General features: G+C 37.5%; 1 protein-coding gene and 1 long non-coding RNA gene across 5 annotated transcripts in view; one reads left to right on the top strand and one right to left on the bottom strand.

Moving 5' to 3' along the window:
- Positions 1–11,229, top strand: part of LOC120221503 — a 51,029-nt gene extending 39,800 nt beyond the window's left edge. The window contains exon 6 of the long non-coding RNA XR_005525816.1: positions 11,056–11,229. This is a non-coding gene — a long non-coding RNA (uncharacterized LOC120221503). The remainder of the gene's footprint in view (positions 1–11,055) is intronic.
- The window catches only part of USP3 (ubiquitin specific peptidase 3), a 102,075-nt gene that overhangs the window by 29,520 nt on the left and 57,417 nt on the right, over positions 1–15,138 (bottom strand). For 3 of the 4 annotated variants that reach the window (XR_005525815.1, XM_039218885.1, XM_039218905.1), the window contains 5 exons: positions 14,824–14,906; positions 12,953–13,066; positions 10,120–10,233; positions 976–1,122; positions 257–301 (listed from right to left, as the gene is read on the bottom strand). Coding sequence is in view for 3 of the 4 variants with exons in the window: in XM_039218885.1 (XP_039074816.1) it covers positions 257–301; positions 976–1,122; positions 10,120–10,233; positions 12,953–13,066; positions 14,824–14,906 (503 nt within the window). In the remaining variant the exon portion in view is untranslated. The remainder of the gene's footprint in view (positions 1–256; positions 302–975; positions 1,123–10,119; positions 10,234–12,952; positions 13,067–14,823; positions 14,907–15,138) is intronic. The other variant, XM_039218895.1, reaches the window with a different exon arrangement.

Below are 15,138 nucleotides of genomic sequence, written 5' to 3' on the forward strand. Positions count from 1 at the left end.
CTATTGTTAACCTGGTGCTAGCATCAAAAACAGTTCTACCAGGTCACAGATCCCTCCCTTTCTGTACTGGATTCTAGTTGGAATCATAGCTAGAGAGCCAAACATTTTGAAAAGTACAGCAATTCAAATGGTTGCCGTTCTCTGATACAGCCAGATTAGCTATGAGGCTGCTGTCTTTTTAAGGACCCTAACTTAACATTAAATCATATCTGTGAACTTCAAGGCAATACTATAGTGACCGACATATATTACTTACTCTTTTCCTTCTGTCTCTAGGGAGTTTGTCTTGTAAATCCCTTTCCTGCACAGGTCAATACAAAAAATTTGTCTTGTAAATCCCTTTCTAACACAGGTCAGTTAAAAAAAAATTTGAACAAAAGGAGACTACATTTAAACAAAATCAGCCCGAAATAACAGCAAATCATTCTGACCTCAAGCAAAATAAACTTTCCAATCTCCGTGTATATTTTGGGGTATTAATACCTGGGAAAACAATCTAAAAGGTTTGTTTTATTCATATTGAGAGGCAAGAAAAATTCTGAGAACTTACAAAGGCCTCAATTTCATTCAAGAACAGATATATTTTAGGAAAATTTATATTCAAAATATTTTTAGCCTTTGTTTCTACTGAATAAATATAATTATTTTAGTATAGAAAATTAAGTTTCCCAAACATTATTCAGTATGTTTGGCAGGGAATTTTTAAGTGCTTTCTGTTCTTTTCATGTTTTAAAATAAACTATACCAAAACAATTGGTACCACAAGAGTCAAGCACAGGATGCCTCTGGTATGGAAGCAGAAGGCATGTGCTCGTCCACCTGTTGTTACTAAATTCAAGTGCACAAAAATTTCAGCAAAGGTCCAGGAAAACTCTCCACCTCCCATTACAAATCTAATAAATAATAACACCAACAGAAATGTCTAAGGTCCTCCTAAAAAACGAGAGAGAGAGAGAGAAGGAAACTACATCTTACATGCAACATTTGTTACTTGCAGATAGAGTAGAATTCTCCTGCAGAATTGCTGAGCGGGAAACACCATTGAAACCGCCCTGGAGTTCCAGGTGCAGGTGGTCCAAAAGGTAGCGCATGAATTCATGGGCATCCTGTTGCTGATAGCCCCTTAAAGCAAAAAGAAACAACCGTCACTGGGAGGTTCCACCTGCCCAGCCAAACATTCAGGAAGGCAAAGTGTTGTGAAGGGCTGCAGCCCCGCCTCAGAGCACAGTCCCCACTTGCGCCAGGTTTTATTTCTCTTCAAAGAGAATTCTAAAATTTCTCTACAAGGAAAAATTCTCCTAAAACAAATGTGAAAACACAGAACATTAGAGCTAACTGGACTTGCAGTGATCTCAACTGACCTCACTTTAGAGATGAAAACTGAGGGACAAGAAAAGGGGTGTATGACATGGCTAAGTCCTACAACCAGAGAGTTAAAGAGATGGGACCAACTCTAACCCGTGCCTCCTGGATGGGCTCCGAGCTTTCTCACTATCCTACATGGCCTCTCTAGAAGATGCTCAAGTGATAAAATGTCACTTGTTGCCCTCACCAGAAAACTTGGTCTAAACACCATTTTAAGAGATGAGGAATTTAAAACTAATTTTTTAGACTGAAAGATACTAATTTTTTAACTTTCTATCGAGTCTGTACTGGGTTCCTAATCTCTGACTTAAAAAACATTTTTCAAATAAATACTTTAAAAAGTGCACTGACTCATATACAATTATGCTCTAGCCTAAAACTTGAATATAAGCAGCAACTTATTCTTAAGTTACTTCTTGTACTGTATTCAGACAGGAAATTATATGGAATCCTTATACTAATACAGACCATGGCAAGTGCACAGTAATGAAGGCTGACAGAAAATGAAGCTGGTACAATTGAAGATTATAGAGGTTTATGTATATAAAATAAATCAAGCAATGATACACATATAAAGTACTTTTTAACACTATGGGTAGAAAAGATTTCTGACTACATTTTGCCAGCATGGAGCTTCTTTTTACCTTTTAGATCACAAGTTTTTCTGGCTTGGTCTTGAGTTAAAACTTCCACCACTCTTTCAGGCAATGGTTCCACAAAGAAATTTCTTTCAACCAGAGTTTCCCTCAATATATATTTTCCCCCTTTCCCTAAAATTTCTCCTGGGAATCATAAATTCTGAAAACCATCTACCCAACCAATGCAGCTTAAGTCAGAAGTCACGCGACCACTTCACTATAACTTTTTCTGAACTCTTTAGCAACGAAATATTAATATATGTTCAAGTATTTCTCCTAAGACTTCTATAAATAAAAATATTAAAATTCAGTCAAAAGTATTCCAAGTTGGTAGTTCCTTTACATATTTATGGAGGTGCTTTAAACTTTTTCATCACGACATCCATTTTTTTTATGACTCAAAGGGAAGATTAGTATCTTAGATCATATTTGAAATTCTACCACATATTAAAAATAGTTTTATTCTCTCGCCAAAATAAACTAATATCTCATAATTTTTCTCAAATGGATCATGAATACCAGTACTTTGTAGTTATGTTGATTTGCACTTTCATCAAACACATATTCATTCTTTTTTAAAAAACAATCTGCCCACTGTACATTCTTGAAAGCGTCCAAACAAATCATGACTCTGTTGATTCTCTTCTTATATCAAAGCACATTATTTTCTAACATGTCCTTTACCATTAGAAACATTTTTTAACCTACTTGTGATCATGAAACACTCAGCTGTTTTATAAAGGTTATGTTATATTTCTCTTTCAATTTGTGATCTTTACCAAAAAAACAGGTTCTGCTACTTCTAGGACTAGGGCATTTTTTTGATTCTGACTAAACATACATTTACAACTCCATTTTTAAACACTTAGGTAATAGCTTCATTGACTTATCTGAAAGTCTTAAAAAATACTGTTTGGTAAGTTAAAACCAATAAACTTCAGTTAGCTTTTCAATAATTTCCCAATTATACAATGTGAAGCTTCAAAATTTCCTTTGTAGTCAACTTAGGTCTCTCCTGGTTGGTAATCATGTTGGGTGCAATGTTTGTTTTGTATAGAAATTATTTGAGTGATGTCACCCAACAAGTGCTTATGAATTAGTGAGGAAATGGATGGGCTGCCTGGGTGGCTCAGGTCATGATCTCACAGTTTTTGAGTTTGAGCCCTGCGTCGGGCTCTGTGCTGACAGCTCAGAGCCTGGAGCCTGCTTCAGATTCTGTGTCTTCGTCTCTCTCTGCCCCTCCCCCACCAGCGTGTGTGTGTGTGTGTGTGTGTGTGTGTACGTACGTGCGCACGCTCTCTAAAGTAAACAAACATTAAAAACAAAACCAAAACCAAATGGTATCTCTATGACAGACCAGAATTAAAAGAGAAAAGCCCGAGGGAAAAAACAGTGGCTCCAATTTTAATACTGTTCCTGATCTCCACTTGTTTGTAACCTTAGATAAAGATTACCATCCTTAGTGCTTATAGAAAATCTGTGTCATAAAGATGTGGTGAGAAATAATCATTGGAGAGCACAATGCAAACATAAAAAGCCCCAAAGATCATGAAGCATCCCTTCTGAATGAAGGAGCCAAGAAAGAGGGACACTGCTGAAGCACCATGTATGGGGATACAGGGGCAAAGGTTTCTTCACATTTTTTGGCACGATGAGACAAGCTATATATTTTTTTTAATTTTTTAGAAGTTTATTTTGAGAGAGTGCAAGCGAGGGGCAGAGAGAGAGGAGAGAGAATCTCAAGCAAGCAATGCGCCGTCAGCATGGAGCCTAACATGGGGCTCGAACCTCAAAACAGCGAGACCATGACCTGAGCCGAAATCAAGAGTCAGACATTCAACTGACTGAGCCACCCAGGTGCCCCGAGACAAGCTATACTTACCCAAATTCAACAAATAAAGAAATGTTCCAATAACAAATGATAAATTGTTACTTTGCTATTTTTTAATGTTTTTATTTCTGAGAGAGAGAGAGAGAGAGAGAGATAGCATGAACAGGGGAGGGTCAGAGAGAGAGAGAGACATGCAGAATCTGAAACAGGCTCCAGGCTCTGAGCTAGCTGTCAGCACAGAGCCCGATGAGGGGTTCGAACCCATGAACCATGAAATCATGACCTGAGCCCAAGTGGGACACTTAACCGGCTGAGCCACCAGGTGCCCCAAGAAAATGTTACTTTGTACCTGGGCTTAAGTGTGAAAAGCAGAAATTCCAAGTAATGAAACAGATACCACAGAATACAAACACATGCAAGTACTTGTACGATGCCAACACACATACACGTGTGCATTATTGACTGTGCTCTGCATTCTGGCAGTACCAGTATGTAATGCGTAAAATGGAAAGTCCATTGAGTAACAGGATATGCCTATACAGAATCAAATTTTATCATTCTAGAAAAAACTTCTAAAATACATAGGACACCCTCTAGTTTTAGGCTGTGTTATTAACTTTAACATTCATAAAATAATTGTTACTATTTTTTATAAATTGTCTGAAATACCAAAATCAATTAAATTTATCTATTCCTATCCATTTTGCAGAATCAACCATGGCTGAGTTTCTCTGAGACAAAAATACCAAAAAGTGAAATGACAAAAACGATTGTTTCTATTTACAAACACACAAAAACATATAGTAGCAAAATTCCTAGTCAGAAGAACTAATACTGCTTCATTATAAAATATCAACATCAAATCTGGAAAGATTATCATTAAATTATGATTTCACATGCAGAGACTTACTTGTTGTCTACAAAGATTTTTTTTTTAATATTTTCTACAAAGCCAAGAAGCTAGTAAATATAGAATAATGTTTTGGTAGTTTATTCACCCATCATTTTTAAACATTAATTACAACAAGAACTGATAAAAACAAAACTACAGAAAACTGTATTTTGAGAAGTCAAGGTAAATATATATTAAGTCGAGTTTATCTGAAAGGAGAGATAGCATATAAATGACATGAGAAGCAAGGGAATAAATACCATGACCTGATCTGAATTATCAAGAGAGCCTCCTGTAGAGGTAGCATTAAACTGATCTTACAGAAGAAGGTGGAGATCATAAAGCAAATCCCATAGGACAAACCTGACAAAGATACAGAGGCGATAAGACAACAATTAGGGAAAGCGAGGAGTAAAAAAAAAAGGTTAGCAGAAAAGTCAATCAAAATTAAAAGCAAGTATCTTTCTTTTAAGTAATCTCTATGCCCAATGTGGGGCTCAAACTCACAAGCCTGAAATCAAGAGTCATGTGCTCTACTGACTGAGCTAGCCAAGCACTCCACAGCAAGTATTTTTGACCCAGAAATTGCTCTATTGAACCAGAAATTGCTCTCTAAGAGTGTTGCACATGCAAGTATGAGACTATCCATTGCAGCACTGTCTCCAACAGCAAAAGAAACAATTTTTATAACCAAAGGACTATATATAAATTATGATACGACCATAAAGTGGAACATATGTGCCCATAAAATGAACAGAGAAAGCTACTGAGATACTAGTAGGAAAAAAAGTGTTACCATTTATGTTAAAAATCACACACACACACACACACACACGTATATACAGAGAATATACCAAAAGGATACAAAAAAAATCTAGTAACTATGGCTGCTTCCAGAAAGCAGAATGAATGGCTGGGAAACAGAGCAAAAGAAAAAACTTTCATTGCATATTCTTTTTTTTATCTTTGGACATTTTGAGCCATTTGTATTTTATCTATTTAAAAAAACAAACCTTAAGGTACTTTTATGAAAAGGAAAAGGACAGGAAAAGCAGGACATACTAGGAAGCCATAAGAAGGGTGGTAAGTAGATAGGAATGTTGAGAAGGTCAAACTTTAGCAATTGTTTACTTGCTGGCTTTTGGTCTTGAGTACCAAAAAAAAAAAAAAAAAAAGAACAGCTTTGGTGGTTTCTATACCCAAAGCTGCTGATTACATTTACAGTGTATTTTTTTCTGCATTTATTTAATGAATGAAAGCTGTTCCTACTTTCACATGTATGTTTTTATTTCACAGTACTCCTATTTCTTTCCAAGGGGTCAAATTCCCTAGACATCAGCATAGGTTTTAATCAAGGAAAATGGGCTTCCTAACTTTTTTTTTTTTTTTTTTAGGTGTTACTATTTTATTTCTGAGAGAGCACACATGAGTGAGGAAGGGGCAGAGAAAGAGGGGGACAGGGGATTTGAAGTGGGCTCTGTGCTGACAGCAGAGAACCCAATGTGGGGCTCAAACTCAAGAACCATGTGATAATGACCTGAGCCAAAGTCAGATGCTTAACTGACTGAGCCACCCAGACACCCCACTTCCTAACCTTTTTAAAAAATTTATTTGGGTTTCATAAATATAACAAAAACATAGTTCAAGACTCCCTGCACTTCCACATAGGCACATTATAGGAACTTTCCCTGCATACCTGATAGGAGGAACAGCTATAAGAAGAAAGCCCCACACCTCCCTGACTCACACCTGCGTTTTGTGCAGTAACCTTACACCTAAGCTTTATCTTTGATATAATCTCAAGATCTAGATCTAACCAAGAGAAAATTATTCTTTAATTACAAGACAATGGGGGAACAATCTCAATTACTGCAGAACTAAGAGAAAGCCCTGCTGAGAATACACAGGCATTTTACTCTCATCAGTCCATAAGGAAATCTAAGAGTTCATGTGTACTAGGGATCACTCCAGAAACTCCTCAACTTGGTTACCTTTTCCAAGAGTCCTTTCCTTTCATCGATAAGGACAAACAGTGTGCAAAGTTAAGCAGCTAAAAATAAAACTATGCTCACAGGCTACAGAAACTTTATATAAAGGGCAGAGATGTGGGCATAAAGGAAAAGAATTCTATTCGATAAAAGTTTCATACTGTTTCTAAACTCCTGATTAAGAATAAAGGACCTAAGGGGCACCTGGGTGGCTCAGTCAGTTAAATATCCAACACTTGATTTTGACCCCTCCCCCATTAATGCTCTCTTTCCTTCTCAAAATAAAAAAATAAGCTTAAAAAAAAAGAGAGAAAGAACGAACAAAGGACCTGAGTCATCATGGGGACCAAGCCAAACAGTATAAAGTTAGTCGGTGAGCCTTACTCAGGCATGTAGACAAATTACTGCTGACACAACTATCATTTACCAACTCCACAAAGACCTGGGTTCTAATTCTGGTCCTAACACTTATGAGATGCGTAAGACTGAACAAGTTGTTCCTCTGCTGTCTCAGTTTTCTCTTTTTTAAAATGGGGCTAACACTTCCTACCTTGCCAGGAATTTTATGTTGGGTTTTTTAATGAAAAGCAGACATAAAAGACCTAAGTGCTAGGCACATACCATTCAATAAATAGAAACTATTTTTACATAGCTTATAAAATATATAAGCTATATAAAAACATATAAAATATATTTAAATATACATATGTATTTATAAATTTTAGTTCATAAAACACAAAGACTGGGAGACTATGTTAGAAATGTTAATGTTAAGTTGAAACTTGGTTAGTGGTAACTGAACAGCCATTTTCCACCTTTCCTACTTAGAGTCAGGTTGAGCAACCAACTTCGGCTCAGGTCTTGATCTCGTACTTTGTGAGTTCGAGCCCCACATCAGTCTCACTGCTGTTAGTGCGGAACCTGCTTTGGATCTTCTGTCCCCCATCATTCTTCCCCTCCCTCACTTATTCTCTCTCAAAAAATAAACAATAAAAGTCTTTAAAATTTTTAAAAAAGAAACTTTAAAATCCTTATAAAATTAATCTTCTCTGGAAGGAGATTTGAATGGCATGACACATAAAAGAAGTTTTCTTCAAAACAAAGAATAGGGGTAACAACAGTCAATCACCTCAGATCCTCAAGGCTAGGCTTTTCAACCAAGGCAACAAATGACAGTTCTATTTATTGCCTTTTAAACATTTCTTTATGTTACTAATATATCTAAACTACTGTTAGGCAATAGAGCAAGACAGACAGCTAACCTATACTACAGCAGGCTGTTGTGTTTTTTGTTTGTTTTTAAAGGAGAGGGATATACATTAGAAGCCAAAATCCTGACTAGCAAGAGCACAGACCTGCTTCAGAAGGATAAAATCAGCAGAAGGTGGCAAAGCCTGTTGTCAAACACCTGCAGTGCCTCAAATCTGCTACTACCTGAATCCCTACAGAGATGACTAACCTAGAAAAAAGAGGTAGATTCCTCTGACAGCAAGGCTGTTTCCCTTCTCAAGTGATGCCAGAGAGAGAGCTAGGAAAACACAGTGACTCCACAGCCACATTAGGATATGGTCCAGTTACCTTCTGAAAACTGAATCCCAATGGACTAGTCTTGACTAGTCTAATACCTTCAGAACCTAGCCCAAACAGTGAAATGTAAGACTACAGATTTCTCCGGTTACATTCAGATTTTTTTTTAGTTGAAGTAACAAGATGGTGTATGATGGTAATTATTCTTCCTAAGATTTTGAAAGTGTCTAGTATCTAAAAGCTATAAAGAACTTACCAAACTCAACACCAAAACAAAACAAAACAAAACAAACAACAAAAAAACCCCAGTTAAGAAATGGGAAGAAGATACGAACACTTTTCTAAAGACAACATCCAGATGACTAACAAGGCACATGAAAAGATGCTCAACATCACTGGTCATCAGGGAAATACAATTCAAAACTACAATGAGATGCCACCTCAGACATGTCAGAATGGCTAAAATTAACACAAAAAACAAAAGCTACTAGCAAGGATGCAGAGAAAGGGGAACCATCTTGTACTGTTAGTGGGAATGCAAACTGGTGCAGCCACTCTAGACAACAGTATGAAGGTTCCTCAAGAAACTAAAAATAGAACTACCATGTGATCCAGTAATTGCACTAATTAGCTATTTACCCAAAGGATACAAAAATACAGATTCAAAGGGGTACATGCACCCCTGGGCACCTGAGTGGCTCAGTCAGTTAAGCCTCTGGCTTCAGCTCAGGTCACGATCTCACAATTCATGAATTCGAGCCCCGCGTCAAGCTCAGTGCTGTCAGCTTGGAGCTCCTTCGGATTCTGTGCCTCCCTCTCTCTGCCCCTCCCCTACTCAAGCGTGCACGCTTTTGCTCTCTCTCAAATATAAACATTTAAAAAATTCCTTAAAAGAAAATGTGGTATGTATATATAAAAGGGACTATTAACTCAGCCACCAAAAAGAATGAAATTTTGCCAGGTGCAATGATGTGGATGGAGCTAGAATGTGTTATGCTTAGCAAGATAAATTAATCAGAGAAAGACAAATACCATATGATTTCACTCATATTTGGAATTTAAGACACAAAGCAGATGAACATATGGGAGGGGGCAGTAAGAGAAGAGAGGGAAATAAACCACAAGAGACTCTTAATGATAGAGAACAAATTATGGGTTGACAGGGAGGTGGGTGAGAAACAGGTTAGATGGGTGATGGGTACTAAGGAGGGCACTGTAGTGAGGAACACTGGGTATTGTATGTAAGTGATGAATCACTGAATTCTACCCCTGAAGCCAATACTGTACTGTATACTGACTAAAATTTAAATTAAAAAAAAAAAAAAAAAATTTTGAAAAACTCAAGTAAATTTTGTCTAACTGGCTTTCCTAGAGCACATAAGTTATTTATAAGGGCTTTGTTTTTAAAACAAAATATCCTACTTTCTATGGGTTTTTTGTTTTTGTTTTGTTTTTTTGAGAGAGTGCGTGAGAACATGTGTGCACCAGCAGGGGAGGGGCAGAGAGAGAGAGGGAGAGAGCATCCCAAACAGGCTCTGTGGTACTGGTGTAATGAAAGTGCAGAGACCGACTCAGGGCTTGATCTTGTGAACCATGAGATCATGAGCTGAGCTGAAACCAAGAGTCAGACACTTAATGGAATTAGCCACCCAGACACTGACCCCTACCCTTTGTTAATGACATTTTTAATGTCTATACATTATTTAAACATACACATCTGTCAAGTCAAATGATCCAATGGCTGTTCCTTTCATTTTAGTCACAAAACAAAATAAAACCAATCTTTATTATTTAGAATACTACCACTTTAGAGGAAATCGTTCCAGGAATAGTATGAGGACTAATACTAATGTTCAAATATGCTTCATTAATACTTACCTAAAATTTGGCATAATCTTCCAAACAACATAAAACAAGGACTCTGGGCTAAATGCAGTCTGGCTACCTTGCCATAAAGCACAGAGTGTCTTTCTAAACTCTTCCACCAAAGACCTGGAAAAGAAGAAAGTGAGAGGCTACTATTTCAATGCATAGTGTCCAGTTGTCTAGAATTCATAATAAAAATGAAAACATATGCTAACTGACTTGGATATAAATTTTAAAAAATAAATATATTTTTAAAAAATGAAAACATAAAAAGGGTTTGGTTTCTTCTAACCTAATTCTGACAGTTAAGTAAGAACATCTCAAAAACCCACATAAAAAGCAGTAATTATAGACAAAACTAGTTTTTTTAACCACATGATGAACATTGAGTGTGCAAGAGTAATGGCATACTTGTACAATAAAGCAATAGAGAAGTTATAAAACAGATTACTTTAAAATGTACATTTTTTTTAAAACCTTTAAGATTTTAAGTAACAGAATCTCTTTCCCCACTTTCTGCAATTTTCCTTTTTACCCCTCACAAGGAGCACTTCTCAGACCTCAGTGTGGGAGTATCGGCTATTTCTGTCTCACACAATTCATCTGGTCACAAAGCTTCAACACTCAACTCTACACCATGACTCTCAAATCCAAATCTAAAAGCCAGATTCTCTCATGACCACATTTAGTCAGGTTCTTCCAGCTTCCAAAGGGAATGTTCTCCTGAATGTCTTCTTGTCACTTTAGACTCAAATGTGCACTAAAACTGCTTTCTATACTGTCCCTAATACCCCCCAATAACCATTCTCTTCTCACACAGGAATAGAACTTTCAATTTTTGCTTGGCATAAGAACTCCTAGAATAAAAAACTGAGTGTGTTCAACTTCTGAGAAATTTCCTTAAAGAGAAAGAGTAGTCCTCATTAACCCCTTCCTTCTTCCTTCTAGCTGGAAGGACGAAATGGCAGCACTCCAGCACCAGTCTGAACTATGTGGATGACAGCCCTACCCTAGGGTTGATGGAACAGAAAGCTAGAAGGAGCCCGATGATTGTGTCAAACAGCCCTAGATGGATAATCTCCAACTTTTACATGAAAAATAAACAATGGTTGTTTAAGTCACTATTAACTTTGTTTTCCTATGCATGTAGCTAGAAGGAGATACCTCCAAAACAAGCTAAACTGAAACATCACCAAACAACTTCAGTACCTGTATCTGTCAATACAACGACCATCCTCATGGATACTTGACTGGTTTCTAAGAGAATCGCAGTAAGTTATATAGTTCAACCTCTGTCATCCAGTAGGTCCTTGAGATACAAATCACATTTTTTACTCCCTAGTACATGAAACTTCTTCCTGTATTTTGAGGAATTCCCCACGTTAAAAGTCTGGGTAAGAGTCACAGCCTACTTCTCACTATGGAACCTGAAAAGCCTAGATACTTGCTTTTTCAAACCACCTTGCAGCCAGCGCTCAGGTACATGGCCTGGGTTCTGCCTATCTGAAGCAGAAGTTAGTGATGCCAAGAAGCTGGGGCAGTCCCAAATCCCTTCTGGTGTCAAAGAACCTCACCTGGAGTGCAGGGCTAGCAATAATAGCAAAAACAGCAGCATCCACCCAGCACACCACTCCCACAGTGCTGGCAACAGGAACTCTGGTGTCACACTGGGAAGTGTGCTTTTCAGGACAGTAATAGCCTTATGGGATAGTTCCGTGGGGGAATGTGGCTATGGTCCTGGATGTCTAGATGCCAAACCTGATTTTCCACCCATCCAGTAACAGCTTACCAACAGACCTTTAATAAATTCTTTTTCTGCCTAAGATGGCCAGAGATAATTTCTGCAACTTATAACTAAACCCTAAATGACACTAATGCATCAAGTACTACTCATTCTTCCCTTAATTTTTGTGAAAATGTTTTTTTTTCCTCCTCATTTCACTGCTATCCCCTCCAACCCAAATACTATAAAGGGTGAAGTCTCCTTGAATGCAGGCATTTTTCCAGTTCATCCTATGTGCTGCTAGCAAAGTAAACTCTTAAGACATCCCTTGTAGTGGTATGACTATTCCCTACTCCAATGCCTGGCTTTAAAATTCCCTGGTATTTTGGCTCTATCCATACTGTACACTATTCTAACATGTTCTATCATAATTTCCCTGAGCCACTTTGGCAGAATGATGTCAGATCGTAAAATGGTTTTTCAGAATGTGTGGAGATGGGGTGTGTGGGAGCAGGGATGGGCAAGCAGAGAGAACATTACGTTAAAATATATATAAATTATAAATCATAGCCTTATTTCAGTAATGTTATGATATGAAAAAACGTGCCCACTGCAATAATAGAGATTTTCTGAACCCCAAATAGAGCACAGCTGCACTGAATTTGTATACATATTGGTTCTCAATAATCATTTGTGAATTTTCCCCCCTCCGTGTCAACAAAAAATTGACTGCATTGCCCCATAATTAACGTGAGGACTACAGATTAATTTTATTAACCAGGAGGTTTATCTACTATTATAAGACCTATCCACTCACAAAGGCTAATGATATTCAAGCTGCTCTACACCTAGAACTACGTTTCTAATACAGATGTCAATTTGAGAGCTCAAATCCACAAAGACTTAATAAGTAGAGAGCTAAATTTATCCTCCCATTAGGTAAACAGAAATAAAAGAATTCCCACAATTATTAAGATTACCAGCTACATAGTTAAACACAATTTTTAGAAGAGTGTTTTAAAATGTATGTGCCTATTAACTCACACAATGCAATGGAAATCACCACTAAGAGTCACTTGTTTTGCAGCTCAAAGCCAGAAAGGACATATTCTTAGAACTCACACATTGTTATCCCCTTGGCTCCTGGTGTGGTATGTTCGCCTTCCTGCTGTTTTCCCATTCCTTAACTCCACAGCGGGCAGTTCTTTGAAATAACAGCAAAACTGCTCGATGTTACTATTTTAAAAGGAAGGGAAGAAAATTATTTAAAAAAAAAAAAAAAAGAATTTACTAGAACTGTAAAGAAAGTTCTATAAAACCCACATGTGAATTTTGAAAATGTGATCTTTCACTTTCTGAAGAAATTGCTTTGAGTTTCCTCATTAAGTTTCCTCATTTACTCTAAGAAAACAGTATTAACAGATGACTGTAAAAGTGAACAAAGAGCTGAAAGCAAAAGCTCTTTTAAAAAAATCCTCACTTCTGGGGTGCCTGGCTGGCTCAGAAGAGCATGTGACTCTTAATCTCAGGGTTGTGAGTTCAAGCCCATGTTGGGTGCAGGCATTACTCATATAAATAAAACTGTAAAAAATTTTTTTTAAATCCTCAATTCCCCTCCCTCAAAGGTTGTCACCATTTCTTCTTTTTTTTTTTTTTAGGGTCCCTGTTTCCAGGTATTCAGTCATTTCCTCAAATACAAACAAACCATGAAACCAACCATACTGCTTAGATACACAGTACAAAGTAATAAGGAGAATTCTGTAGTGACCTGAGTTTCTTGTTTGAACAAGACTAGATAAGTGACAGTATCTTTAAGGAGGGATCAAGTATGACTTCTGTTCTTTATTAGCCAAGTGGCCTTGGGAAGATTATTTATGCTGGCCTTCAGTGTCACATTAAAATCTACAAGTATAGGACTTTCAAAATAATTTCTTCTACATAAATGAGGTCAACCTTGTTGGGTATTTTATTTTTACTACATATCTTACATTTTAAAGATCTTCTAAACATCTGGTCTTATGACCATATTTAAGACTCAACAAATGGGGGCACCTGGGTGGCTCAGCTGTTTGAGCCTCTGACTCTTGATTTCTGTTCAGGTTATGATCCCAGGGTCATGGGCTTGAGCCCCACGTCAGACTCCATGCTGAGAGTGCAGCCTGCTTAGGATTCTGTCCCTCTCCCTCTGCCTCTCTTCTCCGCTCATGTACTCTAAATAAATAAATAAATAAATACTCAACTAATGATCAAATTAAACTCTGAACAAGGTTTCCTGTAGTCCTGGAGTCTGCATACTATAGCACACAGGCCAAATCTGGTCCTAGTGAGTTTTTACATTTGAAAAAATTTTTTAAATATGGATTTATTTTTGAGAGAGGAAGGGAGGGAAAACAGGGGAGGAGCAGAGAGAGAGGGAGACACAAATATGAAACAGGCTCCAGGCTCTGAGCTGGCAGCATACAGCCCAATGTGGGGCTCGAACTCATGAGCCATGAGATCATAACTCTAGCCGAAGTCTGATGGTTAACCAACTGAGCCACCCAGACAATCAGCTGAGCTTTTACATTTTTAAAGAGTTGTTTATAAAGGATTGGGGTAGGAGAGAAGGGGAGAAGAAGAAGGTATGAGAGACTGTGTGTGGGATGCAAAGACTAAAATATTTACTATCTGGCCACTTACTGAAAAAGTTTTCTAACCTCTGCTATAGTTCATTCCAGAAGCAATAGGAAATAAAAATAACTAACAGTTACTTACTGCTAGGCAAGTTCTAAACACTCTATATAAATTTCATTATTTAATCTTCCCAATCATCCTGTGAGGCAGAACTATTAAGCTCAATTTTACTCATGAGGAAACTAAGGCACAGGGAAATGAGATAACATGCCACGTGACTAGAGTCAGTGGCAGAGATAAAATCTGAAGCCAGAGCCTTTGCTCCTAACTGTTTCGCTAGTAACTAACATCAGAATTTTAAGTTCTGAGTTAAACCTTACCTGAGTGACTGAAGGATGGCATTCATGAAACATGTGTTCCCCAAATTCCTAAGGCCTGTGGCACAAATGCCAGTGGTGCTTCCCTGTAAAACGGGGAAAGAAATGGGACAAGAAAAAGCCATCAGCAATACCAAGAGAAGGCTGTTTCAGACATCAAATGAAAGGCCTACATTTGAAACTCTAGCATCAAAGCAATTTAGAATTGGTCCTTGTTTGTCCAGTGAACATTTCAAACTCTCGCTCTTCTCTCTGTGTAAGTGTCCAGATATTTTTAAAAGCCTATTTTTGATCCTGGGATTGTTCTAAATGGGAATA

The sequence above is a fragment of the Hyaena hyaena genome, unplaced genomic scaffold (assembly GCF_003009895.1).
Source record: "Hyaena hyaena isolate Hyena2069 unplaced genomic scaffold, ASM300989v1 scaffold_15, whole genome shotgun sequence".
Lineage (NCBI taxonomy): Eukaryota > Metazoa > Chordata > Mammalia > Carnivora > Hyaenidae > Hyaena > Hyaena hyaena.